The sequence below is a fragment of the Orcinus orca genome, chromosome 7 (assembly GCF_937001465.1).
Source record: "Orcinus orca chromosome 7, mOrcOrc1.1, whole genome shotgun sequence".
Taxonomy (NCBI): Eukaryota; Metazoa; Chordata; class Mammalia; order Artiodactyla; family Delphinidae; genus Orcinus; species Orcinus orca.
The window spans coordinates 41,757,057-41,779,114 of record NC_064565.1 but is presented as its reverse complement, the minus strand read 5'-3'; the positions used below and the strand labels follow the sequence as shown (position 1 = coordinate 41,779,114).

The following is a 22,058-nucleotide window of genomic DNA, read 5'->3' as shown; positions in this document are numbered from 1 at the left end:
CCAGTGCGTCCCCTTTCATACTCTGATTTGACAATTCTTTGAGCCCACCACGTTTTTACTGTCCCTCATTTCCTTACTGTCCTCTCTTCACCCCTTATCAAACTAAATTCCTTGGGTTATCATTGCAATCCCTTCTTACCCATATCCTCTACTCCCTTGCCCCTGTCTTACACTCACTTGGCAAAACTGACCCTGCTGACTCCTGCTCTCTCACTAATCTGTCTTTGTCCTGTGTAGCTGAACATGGCCAGAGGAAAAGAGACTCGCTGACCAATCTCCTGTTAAAGTCCATACCACAAAGGTCAAATGGACCCTTAATGCTGCTGGTTAATGACCTGCTATTTTCCTAGTCCATTCACTTTCTCGCTTCCCTAGAGGATGTCTTTGTAGGCTGAGTGAGTAGTGCAGCCCACCAGCCATCCAGCCCACCACTCCCCATTAGTGTCATAAAGTCCAGCTTATCTCCCTCAAAAACATTTTTTTATTTTAATTAATCTCTGACTCAGTAATTCTACCTCTAGGACCCTATCCCAAATAATTAGAGAGCTGTACAAATACATATATGTCCAAGGATGTTTATTGAAACAATATTTATGAAAACTACCTATAATTCCCACAATAGACAGGCTTACATAAAGTATGGAACAATCATAGCATGGACAGTTTACAGAATACTGTAAATGAAATCATGTTTTTGCAGAATACTCAACGATAGGGGAAAATGTGTACACCGTAAAGTTCAATGGTAAAAAATCCAAGATATCAAATTGTACATAGAGCAGCATTCCAAAATTTGAAATACAAATACATATAGATACATATATACATATACCACAAATCAAAAAATGACTAAAAGAAAAATATATGAATGTTAATGCTTGTTATTTTTATGCAATGGGATTATGGGAGATTTTATTCTCTCATTTAAAGTTTTCTGTATTTTCCAATTTTCCCCAAATTATCAGGTATTGCTTTCACATTTAGAAAAATAATAAATAAATGTTAATAATAATATAAAAGTGAGATCAAAGGGGCTCCAAAAGATAGAAACATAAATGCGGAATGTCTGTCTTTGCTTTATAAATGGCTAAATCTTCCAGCTAAATAGTTTTTATTTCCAGGAGAAGTAGTACTTGTATTCTTTCCTTGACTGGATTTGGATAGAGGGTCCACTGCAACATATTTGATTTGGAAACCTCCTGCTGTCACTGAAGCATCACTTAGAAACTTCAGGGTCATGACATTTCCTGGGGAGGAGGAAGGTGCAAAAGAACCATGATGTTACTCTCCTTCAATTTGGCTGACAATTCAAAGACTCATTCTCATAGGAGAATATAAAAATTCATGAACAGGACTCCCAGAATTCAGAATTAGATTCTCAAGCTGTAGAGTCTGTAGTTTCACTGCCAACTGGGACCAGGACTGTCATATTTTTTCCTGTGGCTCTCCAATCTGTCCTAGAGGAAATTTTGTCTATTTTGTTTTCAGAGGTATTCTTTGTAGAAGGTACATCCATAGAATTACAGGAGAATGGCAGGCAGTTCAAACCATTAAGATATGGATGGATTATTTACTAAATGAGGGCAACAAGCCTTGCATTTGTTAAAAAAAAAAAAAAAGCCCACAAAGCTAGATCCCTTTACACAAAGCACCTAACTACATTTTACCTGCATTAAAGACCAAAATGTACCAAAACAAAAAATGTTATTGTGTAAAATAAATATAGGAATATTTTTCTTTTTCAGGAAGGAAAGACCTTCTTAATACAGATCACAAATCCAGAATTCATTACAAAAACCCCATATATATAAGATGAAAGGCACAGCTTGAAGTGCCTTTCATCTTATTTTCCAAAGCAACACTGTGAGTTGGATACTATTAAAATAGTCATTTTTATAGATGAAATTGAGGCACAGAAAACCTGAGTAGCTTGCCCAAGGCCACAGGGTTATAAGTGGCAGAACCAGGTTTGAGTTCAGAGTTCATGCTGTGCTCCACTGTACTTTTCTCAAACTTGAAAGAGTTGTTTAAATTTAAAAAAAATTTTTTTTTTCAGATTACTCAACTGGTTAAAATACAAATTGGCACTGTAGGGCTAGTGCTAATTTGGTGACATCTATCCACATCTAAGTGCACATCACCTATGATCCCAAAATTTCACTTCTGGAAATTTACTTTTTAAAAATAAAATAGCACTACAAAATAGAGATTTAAAAATGTCTGGTGAAATGTTCAATAGCAAAAGAAAGAAAAATAAAAAACAACCACCTTCAGGATGTTAAATATTGGTATATGACAAATTATGGTATCTATTAGGTAGTCATTAAAAAGAATTAGAATGATCTAAATATTATACTCTGACTTGAAAATAGCTCCATGGTCTCCAAGTATTGATATATAATGTTTGTATAATACAGGAAGACATCTGGAAGGACGGTCACCACATAGTTATCCAATGCCTTTCTTGGGTGGGGAGAGATGAGAAGCGTGGGCACATTCTTTCTTTACATACCTTTTTTTAAAGTGGTACAGTAATGGGTAATTTTTAGTTTATTTATTTTCTGGTTTTGTTTTTTAATATAAATATCCAGGGGTGAGTAAGTATATATTTAAGAAGAAAACTAAATCAAAATGTTAACAGCATTATGCTTGACTGATAGGATAATACTTTAAACATATTTTATATCTTCTTTTTCTATTACTTTGTATCAATGTATTCTTCCTGCTGTTTTGCTAAATCTTTGGCTTTTTATTTAGCTGTGCTCTTTTCTGTTGATTTGTTTCTCTTTGAATAATAAATTGTGTGGGTTTTTCTTTTTTTAGTTCCCTGCAGTTGTGCAAGAAAAACACTGATTTGGTGTTACATTTGGAGTAAGTTTTGTCTGTTTTAAACAAAACAGGAAAAATATTAAGTTTCAGGCTTCTTTTTGACTCTCCCTCTGTTCATTTTGTTTTTATTTTAAAAATAGGATTCTCACACCACAAATACCTCCTACATCTCATAAAATGTCTTCTTTTAGTTTTCTGTTAACATAAAATATGTTCTCAAGTAAAGAATAAGATAAATAAAAAGTTTAACAGATTATTCTTCCTAGGGAGACTGTAACAGAGTAATGAATTAATAAATTTTAAGCATTAATCATTCCAAGACTGAACAAGAATTTCCATCTCTTGTAATGATTCATAAATGAGAATTGCATGCACTGCAAAGCTAGGGTGTGGGACAAATTTTAGCTAGTAGTATCTCAGCTTAAGGACTGCTTAGAAATTTCAACTCAATGTAGGTTTGTTGTTTTTAGTTGGAGAAGTATTGTGATAATTTTTTTATGATGTGGAGGAAAAATAGAGCAAGTCAGAATGCCAGGACTTCCCTGGTGGCGCAGTGGTTAAGAATCTGCCTGCCAATGCAGGGGACACATGTTCAGGCCTTGGTCCAGAAAGATCCCACATGTCGCGGAGCAGCTAAGCCCATGCGCCACAACTACTGAGCTTGTGCTCTAGAGCCCGCGAGCCACAACTACTGAGCCCATGTGCCACAACTACTGAAGCCAGTGTGCCTAGAGCCTGTGCTCTGCAACAAGAGAAGCCACCGCAATGAGAAGCCCGCGTACCACAACAAAGAGTAGCCCAGCTCGCGGCAACTAGAGATAGCCCACGTGCAGCAACGAAGACCCAACACAGGCAAAAATAAATAAATTAATTAATTAAAAAAATTAAAAACAAAAAAATAATGCCAATTACTGGTGCTGGTGATGAAAACAAAAAGGAAAATGAAGACATCTAAGAAAGTAAAAGTTCTTAGAAAGTAGCAGTTTGAGGCAATAGCAATGGTATTGCTTATTGAGATAAATGTATGCTGCTACAGGGATATTTCTTAGGGTACATTTCAAGGAACAAAGTCACACAAAATAATTAGCAAGAGGAAAAACATTTGGAAAACTTTGCCTACTATAGCTAGCCTTTTTAGATTTACTATGCATAATTAGCATAGTAAAAGTTCTCTGACATCTTCTAATAAAGAAACCTGTTTCACATTGTTTAATCCAATATATCCCAAATTTACTTGACCTTAGAGCCCTTTTCTCATGTAATATCTATTAAAAACATCTAACAGAACTGTGTTCTTCACAAGACTCTCTGGGGATTGCTGTACTAATGTGAAAATGCAATAAATGTGATGTAAAATTTTTTTCAGTGATACAAGGTATTTTTAACAACTTTACAAATTACTTTAATCCTTTATCAATGAAAAGTTTGGACATTTTATTACCACATTTTATGGGAATTATAAGCTACAGCAGTATTTATGGATTTGCAGATTCAAGACTATCTCAGACTGCATTTCCTGCTAATAACCAGAGTATACATTTTTAGTGCAAGGAGTTGATAAAAGTCATTAAGTATAAATAAGCACTTCTTTGCCTATTACAAGCTAGCAAGCTATATCTGTTTTCAGCTCTCTCGACTTTAAAAAGTATATAGTAATAACTACTGGGTCCTTCATTTTCACTGATACTGAGAAAGCAAATCAAAGTTTTTTTCTTCAATTTAGAGCCATTACCTGTACTAATGATGTCTTCTGGAAGCTCATCTCCACAGTATCTGAAAGAGAATTTTTTAAAAAGAGAGGTCACATGAATGATTATTATATAGCTATTGCAAGTGGCTCTTACTGATAATTGACGTACTTTATTTCCCCTAAGTAATGGCTCATTTTTCTATTATTTTACATTTTATTGTTATATTTATTTATTTTTACTTGAATTTGTAAGAGAGAAGAGGGGTTAAAACATTGTTTGAAATATCCTTCTCACAGCATTAATGAGATTCTTAAGAATTTGTGGCATAACTGTGTGTCTACAAAGCTTTTTGTGTGGTAGACAATTTGAATCTACTTGGAAATTTTTAAAATTTGTTTCTGATTAATCTCATGAAGTTTTCTTCACAGTTAGAGAAGAATGGGTGTATGGCTGATTTAAAAGGGAAAGAATTACGTTGGACCTTATAGACATAAGAGGGTGTGATTTTTATCTGAATCATGGCTTGAAGGGAATTCCCTTGCACATGATAATATAAAAAGTAAGGGTTTTTATCAGTTTCTAAAACAATGTAATTTATTCCTGAGGGGGAGAAAGTCTATTATAAAGGTAAATCACACAATATAACCCAATAAATAACAAATTAGCCTGTAGATTAAAAAATCATTTATGATTTTATCTAGAGCTGTAATTGACTTCTGAAACTAGGTTTAGAATAAAAATGTTACCTTAATTCCCAAGGTAGGAGGTCCATTCTTTCAAAAAAGACTTTGTTCTTAATTCCTCCAACCCTACTTCTAGTCTTCTTCAAACTATTTCAAAAAACTATATATTTTTTCTATAGTAGTAGTCTCAGCTAAAGAACAAAACAAAACAAAAACCACTTTCCATCCAAAAATTGCTGTTCATTTATGCAACAAATGCCTTTGTTTTTCTTTGTATTTAAGTTACAGATTTCAAAGTCAATAAAAAGATATTGTCTGTCATTTTTAATTATCCCCACTACTATTTTCTTTCATTAAATTACTATTATGGATAATAGAGAATTGATAACTGATAATCTATTGATAATGGATAGTCTAAAATATACATTATTAAGTGGGGACCTGAATACATAAAACACCTTAACTGTACACTCTTTAATTTACAATATTTTGTAAAATGTTGCAAATTTTGTATTGTAAAATTTAAACTATGTTAAAGATATGGATGGGAACAAAAAAAAAGTGTGTCCCAGCATGTTAAAAAACCCAGGGAAAAATACTGAGGAAAGCAATACTTGTTTTTTATGGCAAAGAAAGTCATTTTTAAAAAGATATCCATTGTATATTTAGCTAAACTATATGAGAGAAGGGGCTATAGTTTACTTATTTGCCTTATATCCATAATGCTTAGTACAATGCTTTGTACACAGAAGAAAGGCAACAATTATTGAATTTATAATTATTTTTAGGAGGTTGACAGAAATCAGAACATTTAAAAACCCCCAAAATTTCCCAACTCATACATCTTCTTTCTCCTGTTAGTCAAATCTTGAGGTCTTTATAAATAGAATATGTAACTAATTGTTACAACTTAACAAATCAAAAAGCAGCTATAACTATTTTAATAAGTAGACATAGCAGCTGACTATGGCTTGTTATGAGTAACAGAGCAAAAAAAAAGCCGTGGTTAAAAAAGGATACTCTGGGGCTTCCCTGGTGGCACAGTGATTAAGAATCCACCTGCCAATGCAGGGGACACGGGTTCGAGCCCTAGTCCGGGAAGATCCCACATGCCGCGGAGCAGCTAAGCCTGTGTGCCACAACTACTGAGCCTGCGCTGTAGAGCCCGTGAGCCACAACTACTGAAGCCCACACGCCTAGAGCCTGTGGTCCACAACAAAGAGAAGCCCCCCCAATAAGAAGCCCGCACACCACAACAAAGAGTGGCCCAGCTTGCCACAACTAGAGAAAGCCCACGTGCAGCAACGAAGACCCAACTCAGCCAAAAATAAATAAATGAATAAATTAATTTTTAAAAAAAGGATACTCTGTTGCAGGAGAATAGATAAACTGGAAAATCAATGTTGTAGGGACAGTTGGAGAGAAATAAAAGAAACATCATGCAAAATATCGGATGTTCATTAGCTTCCTGTATGGAGAAACAATACATACCTTCCCACAAAGCCATGGACATCATCATAACTGTCATATATTTCAACATAGTCAGCCAAGCAAGCTGGGTCATCTTCAAGGTCAAAGTCCAAAAAACTCAGGTGAATACGCTGACCATACTTGAGTCTAATGTGCCAGTAGCAGATTTGGTTATCATCATACTCATTTGGGAAGCCTGGAGTTTTAAAAATTTGCTTTGGATCTGTGAAGACACCACCACACTCCTTTGCTGAAAAGAGAAAAAAAAAATGATAAGAAAGCATTTTTAAAAAATGATTCCTACTTTAAAAAAGATATTCATTTCTTAGTGTCCATTTATTTAGTGCTTTTTATGAAATAAAAATAAAATGATTTAATATATAGCATCCATAGTATATTGTGTGTAACTGTAGCTGAAGAATAAATGTTTTTTCATTAATAGTTGCTAAATTCTCTAAAATGAACATAGACCACTTGTGAATTTTTTTTTTGTTCTAACTTTTTAAAAATTAATTAATTTATTTTTGGCTGCATTGGGTCTTCGTTGCTGCGCGCAGACTTTTTCTAGTTGCAGCGAGCGGGGGCTACTGTTTGTTGCGGTGCGTGGGCTTCTCCTTGGGGTGGCTTCTCTTGTTGAGGAGCCCGGTCTCTAGGCGCGCGGGCTTCAGTAGTTGTGGCAGGCGGGCTCTAGAGCACAGGCTCAGTAGTTGTGGCGCATGGGCTTAATTGCTTCGTGGCATGTGGGATCTTCAAGGACCAGGGCTCGAACCTGTGTCCCCTGCATTGGCAGGGAGATTCTTAACCACTGCGCCACCAGGGAAGTCCCCACTTGTGAGTTTTTTAAAAAGTAAAACAGCAAGAAGGAATAATAATTGTGTTCCTGTTGACATTTTTGCTCTGTTTACGTTTTAAGCATGGGATGCATGTCTTATATGTACACTTAAATGTGTTTTGACAAATACATATGCCCATATTACCAACAGCCCAATCAAGATGACACGGATTTTGTTCTGTGGTGTCACTACTGTGTCTTCAGGGACTCAGACACTTAGAATAATGAGTCCAATAAATTCTGTTTGTAAAATCATTATAGAATATGAAGATCACTTAGGGAATTTGAAGGTCACTCTAATCCAGTTAAAAGGAATAATTTATAATCATTCTATACTCCTTTTACTGGTTTACATTAGCACCTTAATCCTAATACTATTTGAGGATTTGGTGGAGATATCCATGTTGGTTTTTTCAAGTCATTTACCATTTCATAGATTTCTGTCCTGTCCCATAACCTGTTATAAGAACAAACAATCTCTGCCAGAACAGTGATTTTACAGTATGCCTAGAGAGAAAGCTGTGGAAGGGCCGCAGTTAATTTTAATTCCATATCACCTAAATGTCTAGTGTCTTGAAAAAAAGATACAAACTGGAAACTCAAAAATAATCTGAGTGGTGGTGATGGTAGTGGTGACTCTGGATAGCATTCAAAGGTATTTTTTATTATATCAATTAGAGGGTTTTTGGTTTTTTTTTTTTTTTTTGGCTGTGCCACGCAGCCCGCAGGATCTTAGTTCCCCGACCAGGGATCCAACCTGTGCCCTCGGCAGTGAAAGTGCCGAGTCCTAACTACTGAACCGCCAGAGAATTCCCCAATTAGAAGTTTTTTACAAGAATATTCTCCTTGAAAATAACTATTACAATAAAAAATTGTGTTAGAATCCTTCACACCATAGAAGTAAAGGAAGCTTATCACCCCAGGGCAGAACAGGCTCTTAGAAAGGCAAGGAAGTGACAAAAGAGGGTCAGGGATCTAGTCTGAGCTCTGCGTCCAGTCTATACCTCAGTTTCTTCATTGGTAAAATAAATATAGTCATGTCTCTCCTGTTACCTCCTCACAGGACTATTCTGAGGATAAAATATAAAGGATAGCTTAAGGGTATTATGCAAAGTATAAGCTATTCTTATTGTATTATTAAATATTATATAATACATAGTTTATATGTGCACATAAGCATATACAGTGCCCGCTTTGGGAGTGATTTTCTCTGTCCCATAGCATCCTATCTTTGATGTATATATCATTAGATTAGGAAAAATATTCAAATATTGAACTAACTTGTTTTTATATTTAGCTATATCTATTCAGCTCTATACTTCATGTTACATATAATTATTGCCTCATCTCTTGCTTATTTAGAAAATGACAGATTTATAAAGCAGCCTGGGTCCCTGAGGACTGACAGCTAATTGGTTAAGAAGTATTCATACAGGAGGCAGTCGGCATCATGCCACACATTCAGAACTCGAATGAGCAAGCTGACTTCTGAACACTTCTGAATGACCCTATTCTTCCTTGCTTCAATCAACTCTAACTTGGTGGTATTGATTCATTAATAATCATTGCTTTATTTTTCTGATACCATTATGATTTTTTTCATTCCAATTATTTTTCAATGAACTGTTCTCCCATTGCTAGTTCAGGTGGCCCCCAGTCCCCTTCAGGTTGACCACATCCTAAATAATCAGTATATCACTGAATCCAAAAGTAAGCTGAGACTTGAGTAAGCACAAGTCTCCCAGGATTCTGTACACACATTCCCAGAGTAAAAAGCATTCAGCCTCTATGAGAAACAAAAGCAGCTTATAAAAATTTGTAAGTTAAGGTGGCATTCTTATAAAAGGGCAATGAAATACTGTAAGAATCTTTCCATTTATACTTCTACATCTTCCTTAGACTTTGACCTTTGGAAATGATTGAGTAGATGCTCAGAGATCCTGGAGTTTATCAAGCAGAAGAATCAGATAATATATTTGGAAATAGAAGTTACTCTTAAGAGTAAGAAGAGAGTTGCCTGTATAAATATATTTAAGAAAAAGGAAGAAAGAAAGAGAGGAAAAGAAGGTATATGAATTATTAACAATGACTAAATATAGGACTAAATATAGTATACTATAGGCTTAAAGTATGTCAAAGTGATTTGAAAGTTATAGTCTATATGAATGCATGTTATTCATATTTTTTGAATTTTATTTATTTTTTATACAGCACGTTCTTTTTAGTTATCTATTTTATGCATATTAGTGTATATATGTCAATCCCAATCTCCCAGTTCATCCCACCCCACCCCCATTTATTCATATTTTGTCTCAAGTGGGAATAGGTGACAGCTCTAGGAAAAATTCTTTTCTACTTGGAGTATACATTATTGTGAGGTAGAGGTTAGTTGCAAATGTGAGAAACTGTTCTCCAATGGTTAATATTATTAAATAATAAATTCTATAATAATATGCTAGAACTTCACTGTAATCTCCTACTTTGTCATGGACATTCTCTAAGGTAGATCCAAATGGGACACCACCTGAGGATGTTTATGATCATATATCTGGGAAATACTTTGTAACATGTTGTAACACTTTGTAATATTATCCTGGGGGAAATACATCCCAAAACAACAGTCTACTTTTTTCTCCAACAGCATGGACCAAGAATTACTGTTTATAGTAATTATAATGTGTTAATTTTCTCTTTGAAGTTTTCCTAGCTGCAATCAACCATGGAAAAAGAATATGAATAAACAGGTGCTTACAATAATAACTAGCATATCCAGTATATATTTGTTAAAACAAACCACAGAGTGAGGGTTGCTTAGTTTGGAAGTTTAAGAATTTATGCCCAGAAAGAAATTAGGGAAAAACTTTGTTTATTCTGTCTCCTTTTTCTCATTCTATTAAAGGGATAATTTTGAACAGTTAACATTTGGTAGTACTACTTCTTGGTTTTAGCTAATTAACTGTGGCAAGTTTATAATCTTTTTTTTTTTTTTGTCCTCTGTAATCAGGAAGTTCCCTGGCACAGAAAAGAATTAAGTTGTGATCTCACCTGCCTACTAATTACTGGCTGGCTGAAAGTTACTTAAGCTCTTGAACTTTAGTTTCCTGAATTCTAAAATGGGTATAACAATAAAGTGACAGTGTGGATGAAAGACATAAGTCAGTGTGTGGCACAGCATAATCATTCTATGAATGGTAGTTGTTATTAATAATTATCGTTACTAAATTGCTCTCTCTCTGGAAGAAGAAGTCATTTCTTTTTACTAAGGTCTTAGTAACCTGTACCTGTTTTTATATAGTATAAAATTATTGTTTTTGACAAACCATGTGGGTTGTAGCAATAAGCATCCCATCTTTCACTTCTGTTCAGACGGACTCCATAATCAATAATACCAGTTTTTCCAAATCCACAGTTGGGCCCTGGCTTCACAATGGGGTATCCAACTCTGCCCTTGGCCATCCACCCAGCAGCACAGATGTGAAATCCTGCAAGAGAATGGAAGGGTAATGGCTTAACTGGTTACTCCCTCAGCTGAGCGAAGGTCATCTCAACCAAGATGGCCCCTTGCAACAGGGACAGTGTCTTAACTGCCCAAATCCACTTCATATAAAAGGGGAAGAACTGTTTTCTTAAAAAATAAAGTTTGAATGTATATAAAAGTTCTTGTAACATCTGACTTTTACTAGGAAATGACATCTTACTTGGAAAAAAAAAAAAAAAGAAGCAGATGGACTAGGAAATAATAATACCATGGATATGAAAACAATCCAATTTCAGAGCTGGCTTCTTTTCACAAATGACCGAGCTAGTGCCATGAGTTAATTTCTGGAATTACCATCAATACTGAAAAAAACTTTTTCAGATGATAATTTCTCCTTCAGGATCAATTAAGATATCACTAGGGCTTCCCAGGTGGCGCAGTGGTTGAGAGTCCGCCTGCCGATGCAGGGGACGCAGGTTCGTGCCCCGGTCCGGGAAGATCCCACATACCGTGGAGCGGCTGGGCCCGTGAGCCATGGCTGCTGAGCCTGTACGTCTGGAGCCTGTGCTCCGCAACGGGAGAGGCCACAACAGTGAGAGGCCTGCGTACCGCAAAAAAAAAAAAAAAAAAAAAGATATCACCAATATTTTAAAAATTTGAATAGGGATAAAAGTACTCATACATTTCAAACAAAGCCTCAGCCTTGTTTTCCTTACTCAACTTTGGAGGCTGTTTTAATATTTGCCGATGCCACCCAAGAACGATTTGACTACAAGTCCCCCATGGCTAGTAATGTCTCTGGCCTTTGTGTACCTCATTCCATTTACTGCGTCACACACACAGCCCTAAGGGTATAGACTGAGCAGTCATCTGGGGAGACTTTGGGGCATTTTCGAGAACACCTTTATTTTTGTCTTGGGTAATGTATAATAATAGTATGAGCTTTGCAGGTATGTTCCTATCAGCAAAGGGATATCTTCAGTGGAGAAGAAAATTCTGAATTAGGGTGGCCTTTTGGATTCTCCTGAAAGTCCAGGAGAGACAGTAGCAACCCATTTTTTTTAATATAAAGAAGCAAACAGCATTTGTTAATTACTGGGTTTTCACCAGGTGTCCTGACATCATCTTCCCAGTTTCTTTCATCTGGCACCTTACAACTTGCTTATCCTCCTTTTCCTCATGGCTTTTGATCCTAGAGTACAAATGCATTCTCCCACTTAATGTAAAAAAAAGAAAAGGAAAAAATTGAAAATAATTGAAAAAATATCCACTAAATTCACTATTTCTTCTACCAAGTAAATTTCCTTGTAAGACACAACATAGTAGCATCATTTAACAGCTGAGGAAAATGACACACAGACGTCAAGAAGAGATAGAATGATATTAAAAATGAATAGCAATGGCATTAAAATTAATGAGGGGTTTAAATCATATCGAGATAATGATGTCTTCATTTTCTTTTGATGTTTATTTATTAGCTCCCAATGGGGTGTGACCCCAACTAAGTTACTAGTAGTAGGAATTGTCTACCAGCTCTAGACAAAGAAGATGGGAGAAGCCAGAGGAACTATTAGCAGGGGTAGAGAGAAAAGTCTTAATAAGGGGTTGCAGGGAAGGTGGAAAATTTTTTTTCCAAGGGTGAAAAAGAAGAAGATTATTGTCAAAGCTGTTACCAATTTTTCTGGCTGCCTCTAACTGCTTGTAGGTGGCAAGATGGCCACCTTCATATTCACACACCGCCTTCGCTTCTGCGTAGGTGAGCTTGTACTTGCCAGACCGCGCTTCTCTGTGGTACACGCCTGCTGCTTGTTCTGTGAATTCACAAAATGTCGTCAATGCACTATTATCCATTCTTGTGGAACAAGGGAAATTTTGTGGCCTCAGCTGGAAGATTACATCAGCTATTGTCCCTGCCAAAGGGTTCCCTGGGTCAGCTGCCTTGAGTGGCTAAGTTTTCATTGTTAGAAAGCTTTGGGAAAAAAATATGAATGAGGGGAATTTTGGGGGACATAGATAGAAACTTGAGGCTAAATTATTTTTTGAACTGATAACCTGAAAGAAAGTTTTAACACAACACTGTATTTCTGCATTATCCAAAGGTGATAGAGTTTTGACTTTTTTTTTTTTTTTTTTTTTGCGGTACACGGGCCTCTCACTGCTGTGGCCTCTCCCGTTGCGGAGCACAGGCTCCGGACGCGCAGGCTCAGCGGCCATGGCTCACGGGCCCAGCCGCTCCGCGGCATGTGGGATCTTCCCGGACCGGGGCACGAACCCGTGTCCCCTGCATCGGCAGCTGGACTCTCAACCACTGCGCCACCAGGGAAGCCCTGACTTTTTTTTTTTTTTTTGACTTTATTTTAAAAACTTGGAAAGGTAAGCAATAGGAAAAGAAAAGGAGTTGAAGGCAAAAGAAACCAATGAAAATTGGCTTACATTGAAGGAGAAAAGTAAGCCAAAATATCCATTTGAGGGAAATGACTAATGCAATATAATTGAGAATTTAGTAAACAAATCAAAAACTGAGGAAAAGTTTAAAGGAATCCAAGGCAAGCAAATATGACATTGAAGAAAAGAAAAATAGATTTAACTACAGCAGAGAAAAAGTGGGACACACCTAACTACCAGTTCCTAAGTTCTTTATCTGGTTTGTCTTTTTCGGTTCACATTTGTTCCCAACGTAGTTCAGATAGTGTTAAGTCATACGTGAGCTGTCTCCCAATAGATCACTGTTTAAAATGATTGTTTTGAGTTTGGAGTGCATTTTGCCATAGAAACAATGTGAAAAGATTCCCAAGACAATAATCATAACATAGCGCTAACAGTTCTATGTTGACTATCAGATTATTGTTAAGTCTCTGTCCCCTGACCTGTGCAATCAGCCACCATCAAGACCATTTCCAACGAGAACGTATGTTTCTTGGCATGCAGCAAGATATGAATCCAGCAGTATTAGAAATACTGTTCTTTACTCTCTTCCCCAAGCTGAAGTTGACAATGCCACAGTTCAATAGGAGATGCTGCTTGGCATTTTTCTGGACTCCAAGGGATACTGCTCTTATACCTTATATGGAAAAAGCCTGTCATTAATACACAGTACCTTAGTGCATCTGATACTTAGAGGTCAGAGAACACAAGGAACATCAAAGTCATTTTCCCCTTTGAGAGTCACCTACTTCCCAAGTGTCCTTCATAGGACACTTTACACATAGGGTAAAAGCCTCATTAACTAAACTTTTACTCGTTTCCAATTTGGCTGTTTTAAGAATATACCATGAGGTACTTTGATAGGTGCTGGGGATCAAGCCCTATTCTCAAGCAACTCGAGCACTAGTGGGCAATGCAAGTACATCTATTTTGAAGTACAGGGGTACTAAGGCTTTTAGTAGAGAAGGAGACATGTAGTGCTTACTAATGTATTGTGATGGAGATTATTGTTACTTTTTAAAAATGTTAAAACTGTATATGTTCTCTATTTTATTTTTTTTGCGGTACGCGGGCCTCTCACTGTTGCGGCATCTCCCGTTGTGGAGCACAGGCTCCGGACGCGCAGGCTCAGCGGCCATGGCTCACGGGCCCAGCCGCTTCGCGGCATGTGGGATCTTCCCAGACTGGGGCAAGAACCCGTGTCCGCTGCATTGGCAGGCGGACTCTCAACCACTGCGCCACCAGGGAAGCCCTGTATCTGTTCTCTAAAAGATCTTTATTTGAAAAACTTTTGTAAGAATTATTTTGTCTGCCAAGGTTTCTCAAACTAAGATTTCCGTGATATTTTACTCCAGAAGTAAAAATATGTTGTACTAAAAACACGACAGCAAGCTCCAAATGGAGTCCCTTATGCTAAGCCCCACATCACCAAACCAAGACTTAAGTATGGTTTCAGCTCACCCAGAAATGGAATCTTAAACCAGTCAGTCAGAAATCTCCTGATCACCACCAGTTAGGTCATCTGCCTGATAGACCCCTGCCATCCGCTGAAGGAAAGTAACCTTGCCATAACCAACCTGCTTTTTCACCTAGTAAAACTTCCTTCTGCCTGCTCCCTTCTGCCTATGAAAGTCTTGCATTTTGTACCACTCCTCGGAGCTCCTTTCTATCTGTTAGATTGGATGCTGCCAAATTCAAATGTATTTTTGCTCAGATAAACTCAAAATTTTAAGTATGCTTCAGTTTTTCTTTTAACAGATGTTTGCAGGAAAAAAATAAATTAACAAAAAAATTCTTAAATAATTTTAAGTTTTCTTCCTGGTAGTTTTCCTTAAACTTTTGGTACCTCTTAAACTTGTCTAGTAATAAGATAGTAACTTAAATAGCAGAAATGTCTATGCTATAATTTTTAGTTTATTAAATAATATTCATATTCCACACTGTTCCTGAAAGAGACCCAAACTTCCCATTATTTTGCCTTAGGAACAGTTGAGTACCCTTGGCATGTGTACTTGACAGTTTTAAGCACACATTTATTTTAAAGTATTTCTCAATTCAGAATTTTAAACTACTAAGATGGTCCTTTGTACAATGAGTCCTAATCTAAAAAATTTCACCTTTCAGAGGAAGTAATAATTTATTAATTTTTCTAGCTGTCATTCACTGAAATTGAAAATCTATTTAACCAATAACTTCCTTTTCCTTTTAGTAAGTGGTGACACAATACTATGTTGGCTCTGATTTCTATTTCTGGTTCTACAGTGGGCCAGTTGTGTGACCTTGTATAAATCACTGCCTGAGCTTCAGTTTCTTCATCTATCCAATAAGAATAATGACAGCTATTTTTTGGAATATATAAACCATAAAACCCATAAGCATAGCTTCTGTATCCTAGTAGGAGCTCATGATAATGTTACTTTTCCCTTCTTCTTTTTTGGATTCAATACAATGGCTAGAAAGAGTCGCTTATCTGTACATTTTTTGATTTTCATAATCCATTTAAACTAGTTGAAGTCTCTTGTCCTTAAGTGTCTTTTAAAAAAATTACTATCTAAGGAATTAGAGGATATAAGAGTTAAAAATAAACCTTAGGGGTCCCCTACTTCAGACTTCTCATTTTACCAGTATGGGACTGAGACCAAGAGTTTAAAGTGCCTTGTTCTTGATAGTTGTTAGCAGATTCCTGCCTTCTAATTCAACTCTCTTCGCTCCCTAAATAGTTTTCTAATACTACATTGGCCTAACCAACTGTAAACAATTTATGCTAGGCTGACTGATCAATAATTTGTCTCACATTGAAGCATGAAGCACTGTGCAATCACTCCGGGCCTCAAATGTGCAGCATACTATTAACAAACATTTGGGTTTCCTCCTCTCTATCTCTAGGACGAACTCTTATTGTCTAGGTTTATATTTTGGTGATATACAACATCACTTTAAAAACAAACAACAACAACTCCAAATTACTTGATCATTAGCAAATTTGACAGCATTTCAAAGTTTATCCATGTGGGTTTAACTCTTACTAGCTTTATGATCATCTTTGTCATTTCTGACAAATAGGTGTATATTTCCCAAGTTTGATGGTGTGCAATGAAAATAAAGAGACTTGCTCATTCCTCTAGTAAATTCCAGACCCCATCTTGGCCAAATGGATTGCACTGTTCAGCATGAAAGCTGTTCACTGGCTCACACTGAAAAAAGAGGCTGCAAGGCTGTGCATTGCAATCGAGCTTTCTAATGAAATCCGCATGGCTGCAGTTATTACCAGAGAGAAACATGCTGAAAGGGAAAATATTCTATAACTATGTGCTGCTTAGCAAGCATAACATCAAGATCTAGGTTAATTTTGCTTTCTCTTTATTTATTTTATACAAGGATTTGTCAGTTTTCTTCTTGAGCAATTCATATTTTTTTCACTATCAAACACAACAGTGAACATAAAGCAGTATTAATTTGTATCATGAGAATTAAAGCATTGTTTAGAGTACTATATGGGGTATTTTGGGTTTTCTCTATTTAGCCTTTTTTGGTCTGTTGTTTATATTCACAGTTAGGTCTATGTCATTCCTTACATTTAACAAAACAAAACAACAAAAGAAACTTTCCTTGTCTAACAAAAGAGGTAGAAAGGTATTTAAATGGATAGCTCAAACAAAAGAAATCAAGTGGTAAGAATGCATCCAGAAATACAAGCTTTTTTCATTTTTTTCTGTATTACAAGCTGGCTTTGTCAAACTAGTCAAAAGATGTTTGGAAAAAGCACGATATACACTACAGGTCAGAGTACATGGAGCAATGATTATAAAATTATTGTATATTCCAATTTACCTGTTGTAATTCTCTTATGGTTACCTGTTATGAAATCTGACTAGAAATGCATTGAAATGAAAACAAAATAATATATTGGTGGTTTTATTTTGTTAAGGAAACATTCTGCCCTATACCAGCACACCTTCTTTGAAAATTTTAAAGCATATTTTCATATGGAATATAAATATTAACCTCTATTTTCTACTGAAAAGTTCACTTTATAAAAAGCTATTTTAAAATTTTAGAAGGCAGAAACACTTTTTAAAAAATGATATATGCATTCCAGTATCTATCTTTCCCAAGCATTTTCTTTGAAAGCATCAGCCTTGAACAGAAGAGAAAAATTTACAGCTTTGATTCACTTCTCCATGAATTCAAAGAAGCGACTTTCCCAACAAGAAGCTCATGAGTGAAGTTTCTTACCAAGCCATATGGAGTTATGAAAAATTCCATTTCTGAATCCCCATCCGTGAGCCTCTTCCCACAGCAAGACAAATAAGTAAATTAAGATGATCATATCTCAGTTGTAGAGAAGGAATAGCCTGTTAGGGGCTGCTCAGGATAAATTCCCAGAGCAGAGGCTGAAATGTGTCTGAAACATCTGGTTTCCACATCTTTAAATGGTTTTTCTTTTTTTTTTTTTATTTTTTTTCAGCTGTGAGGTCAGCAAGTACTCTCCAATGGCATTTTCCTCTGTAGAGTTACACAATTAACTCACTGTCTGAGGCAAATTCTCTGACTCATTTGCATTGGCAGCCAAAACTAAGGATATAGAATGATCATCTACATTTTAAAATTCACTTACTTTGAAAGGGGATCATTTATTCTATCTGTCATGGACACTTTTCTCTTAGGAAGTTTGTTTAACTTGGTGCAGATTCAGCAGTGGTTTCAAAACAACAAAAGAAAGACACCAGTAGGGATTTTAAGAGAAACCCTGAATATCTTATTTGCAGTAAGGCAATTATGCGGTATGGGGTTTGGGGTTAAACACTTGAACTTGACCCTGGTGATGTTACTTTAGTTTTCCTTAAACATTGCCAAGCTTGTATAGAAAGTTTGAAACAAAAAGTGTGCACAGCTGGCAAACTCTAAACTGTCTCCAGTGATGTAGCATTTCTTTACCCTCTCCTCTGCTTTTGTCCTGGGTGGGGTCTGTTGCGGTCCTTGGTTTATTGTGGTCAGTAGGTAAATACATCAGCTTCCAGAAAAGTAGTTCAGTTTCAGAGACTTAGGACATTCCAGCATTTTGGGGCTATCTTATAATACAAATTTTTCCAGGCCACAAATCCTTGATTTTGGGGGAGGAAGGTGGGTGGGTAGATAGTCTTAGAGTTAATTAAAATATGGCCTTAGGTTCCCCGAACCACTCTAACTTTGAAGATGATTGAAATCATAGGTAACAGTTATCATAGAAAAGTCACCATGCCTTGAAATACCCCAACTTTTCCTCTCCTTTTGTGCAAGGTCCTTGGGGAACCTGTCTGGTAATACCCCACTGCTCTGATGGTAGTGGCGTTTCCTGTGATTGACAGCCATTTTTTTTTGGCAGCTTTGGCTTCTCTTTCTTATTTGTCATTCTTCACTACTGAGCAGTCTCTACTCTTGCTACCGAACTGCTTCCCATTTGCTCCTATTATATTCATTTCTCTCCTGCTTTCTTAGTTATGCCATTGATATTGGAATCTGGATTTGCTCTGATCTAAAGTTAGCCTTGAATCCCTTAGGCATCTTTGTGTTGCACATCAAAGGCTTAGACTGATCTTATCTCTCCTGGAAAGAGCAGTTGTGGGGGGTAGGCTGAGGGTGCAGAATTTACTGGATACTCACTGAGATGCACATAAAGCTGTTAGGGTTCAAAACTCTCTATTTTGGACCCACAGCAGATGAGAGATGAGGGGATTATATCCCAGTTCACTGACAGAATTAGAGGGTTTAAGTTTGGTGCAAAAGAGGATCTAGTCTAGACCAGGTAGGCGTGACTATGAAGAAGATAGGCGTGGTCAGCGGGAATAGGCTAAATAGAGAGTTGGAAGGAACAAACCATGATATTTCTCTGGAAAGTGGAATTATATGAGTATTTGTTTTAATTAATTAATTTACTTATTTATTTTTGGCTACGTTGGGTCTTCGTTGCTGCGTGCGGGCTTTCTCTAACTGCAGCGAGCAGAGGCTACTCTTCCTTGCGGTACACGGGCTTCTCATTGCAGTGGCTTCTCTTGTTGTGGAGCACGGGCTCTAGGTGCGCAGGCTTCAGTAGTTGTGGCTCACGGGCTCATAGCTGTGGCTCACGGGCTCTAGAGCGCAGGCTCAGTAGTCGTGGCGCACGGACTTAGTTGCTCTGCGGCAAGTGGGATCTTCCCGAACCAGGGCTAGAACCCGTGTCCCCTGCAGTGGCAGGCAGATTCTTAACCACTGCGCCACGAGGGAGGCCCTATATGAGTATTTTAAGTTCGTGGTTTAGGAAGTAAATATAACTTTACTTGTGCAAGCCTATAGCAGAACCGTCACAGCCTTCCCCATTCTTTTCCTGGTCATATTCTCTGCCCATGTGCTTTCTGCATCTCTCTAAAGGACTCAGTTCCCTCTAGGTCTCATTTATCAAAAATTACTCTCAGAAAAGGCTTGGAAATTAATCTTTACTTAGGTCAAGTAACGAACAAGAGATACCCTTCTTTGTTCATCTGCATTTTAACAAAGCTCCAAGTATAACAGGGTGTAAATGTTCAACTTGTTTTAACATAACATTTAATGATTACTTTGATGGATTAACCCAATCTAGGGTGGAGGATTTCTTTCTCCCCCTCCCATTTCCCCATGCAATCCCCCCCACCTCTGTACAATGTTTGGAAACCTATCATTCAGCAAAGAGAAAACAGTGCCTAATCGTGTGGGCTCTGGTTTTGAGGGGGTGTTCAGTTCTACTGTGGAAGAAAAGAGGAGAATGAGGGTTTTGTATGGAAAAGATGCAGGGGGTGTGGGTGGGAATTCAGAGGAGAACCAGAGGGAGATGGAGAGAGGAGAGCAGAGGGAGTTTGTTTGTGAGCTTACCTTGGAAGTTGCCCGAGATAATAAGCACTCCCTGCCCATCCCCCAGTACAAACTACCCAGGATGTGTCTGAGGAGCTGAGAGAAGATACACTGATGAAAATTCCTTTCAAGGGCTCAGAAGACTTGGCCAGTCCAATGCTCTGCCTTCAGGGATAGATGTCACCACCAACACCCCCTGCCCCCAATCTCTTGATGGCACCCAGCAGTCACTGGCTGAAAACCCAGCAGGACTGCTTTTATGCAGAAGTACCTCCCCTTTCAGCTGCTTCCCCACAGTTTTCCAATGCCCATAAGTCTAAGCAGCTACTAGACACCTAAAGACAAGGTAGGGACAACTCTACACTTGATTTGGGCTACGACTGCACTGAACAAGCTTTAAGACCTCCTAAGCTGGCACAGTGGTTTAGTGATGTCACTATTCCACAAATTTAAAGTGAAAAAAAGAGACTCTAGGGTGGAGTTTCAAATATCTGTCAGAGAAAGAAGACATTTAAAATCCTTTCAACATGCTCAGCCTCAGCTGACCGGGAAAAGGTATGGAGAAGTGTCAGGTGGATGTGGACCGAGGGGGAGAAAAAGGAAGAGAGGAAAGAGAAACACGTTCTAAGAGATCTCACGTCTGATTGTACTTTAAAAAGACTGGATTTCAGGCTTCCCTGGTGGTGCAGTGGTTGAGAGTCCGCCTGCCGATGCAGGGGACACAGGTTCGTGCCCCAGTCCAGGAAGAGCCCACCTGCCGCGGAGCAGCTGCGCCCGTGAGCCATGGCCACTGAGCCTGCGCGTCCGGAGCCTGTGCTCCGCAACGGGAGAGACCACAACAGTGAGAGGCCCGTGTACCGCAAAAAAAAAAAAAAAAAAAGACCGGATTTCAGTTTCCCAGCAAGACATTGTGAGAAAATGCAATTCTTTGGCATACAGTATGAAAACTAAAACATAAATTATATCATTTATTGATTATATCATATATTTTGTAATCTTGGAAAGTGAAGGAAAGAGAGGAGAAGGTAAGAAAAGAAAAGTGTGGAGCTCAGTGACTTACGAAATATGTCAATAGAGAACATCTTTAAGAACACTGCCAATAAGGCCATTAAATTACAATACAGGAATGCCCTACCCACCCCAAGAGCTCCATATGGACTATGGTATGAATAAAGGTAATAAAAGCTCACTATGGTATGAATAAAGGTATAAAAGGAAATAAAGCTCACTTCCCTAGTGCACGATTTAAAACAATTGGAGAGAAATTCTAATGCATGGCATAGAGCAAGGTTTAAGAAATGTGTGGCATTCCACTCATTCATTCAATAAATACTTAATCTTCACATGGAATGCTCCAAACTTTTACAGGGCCAGTAGGCTGGATAGAGCCTATGTAGAACAATGGGAAATATATGGAAAAGTGAAACATTTAATTATTTTATATCAAGAAGTTTTTAGAAAGTGAATATGACACTGAACAGAACAATGGGCTTTCAAGTTTATGGGAAAACAGAAGTCCGAAAGAGATCTGAAACTGACATTGAATTTCCCGTAGGTATATGGTGTGACATTCATTAGTAATACCCACCAAGTATTTCTGGTTCTCCACCTTCCAGCAGCACTTTGGTAGCATTGTACCCTGTGCCCCTCTGTGGTTTGGTGTGATCATGTGACTAATTCTGGCCAATGAGATGTAAGCAGAAATTAGATATGTTATCTCAGAGATGAGCATTTGATTGCTGATTTTCCAGAACTCTCTTTCCCTCCTGTATGGAGGGAACTATTTGAGATGGTGGCTGCTCTATCAC

At 37.5% G+C, this 22,058-nt stretch overlaps 1 protein-coding gene across 6 annotated transcripts in view; it reads right to left on the bottom strand.

The window, feature by feature from the left end:
* TNFAIP6 (TNF alpha induced protein 6) overlaps nucleotides 1-17,839 on the bottom strand; it is a 28,384-nt gene extending 10,545 nt beyond the window's left edge. For 3 of the 6 annotated variants that reach the window (XR_007478493.1, XR_007478492.1, XM_049712494.1), the window contains exons 1-5: nucleotides 17,644-17,839; nucleotides 12,657-12,794; nucleotides 10,826-10,987; nucleotides 6,695-6,923; nucleotides 4,562-4,602 (exon numbers count right to left, since the gene is read on the bottom strand). Coding sequence is in view for 4 of the 6 variants with exons in the window: in XM_049712494.1 (XP_049568451.1) it covers nucleotides 4,562-4,602; nucleotides 6,695-6,923; nucleotides 10,826-10,987; nucleotides 12,657-12,794; nucleotides 17,644-17,737 (664 nt within the window). In the remaining 2 variants the exon portion in view is untranslated. Of the gene's footprint in view, nucleotides 1-562; nucleotides 1,248-4,561; nucleotides 4,603-6,694; nucleotides 6,924-10,825; nucleotides 10,988-12,656; nucleotides 12,795-13,850; nucleotides 14,045-17,643 lie in introns of those variants that run through there. The other 3 variants (XM_049712493.1, XM_004276815.3, XM_033400066.2) reach the window with 3 other exon arrangements.
* Nucleotides 17,840-22,058: the final 4,219 nt, after the last annotated feature.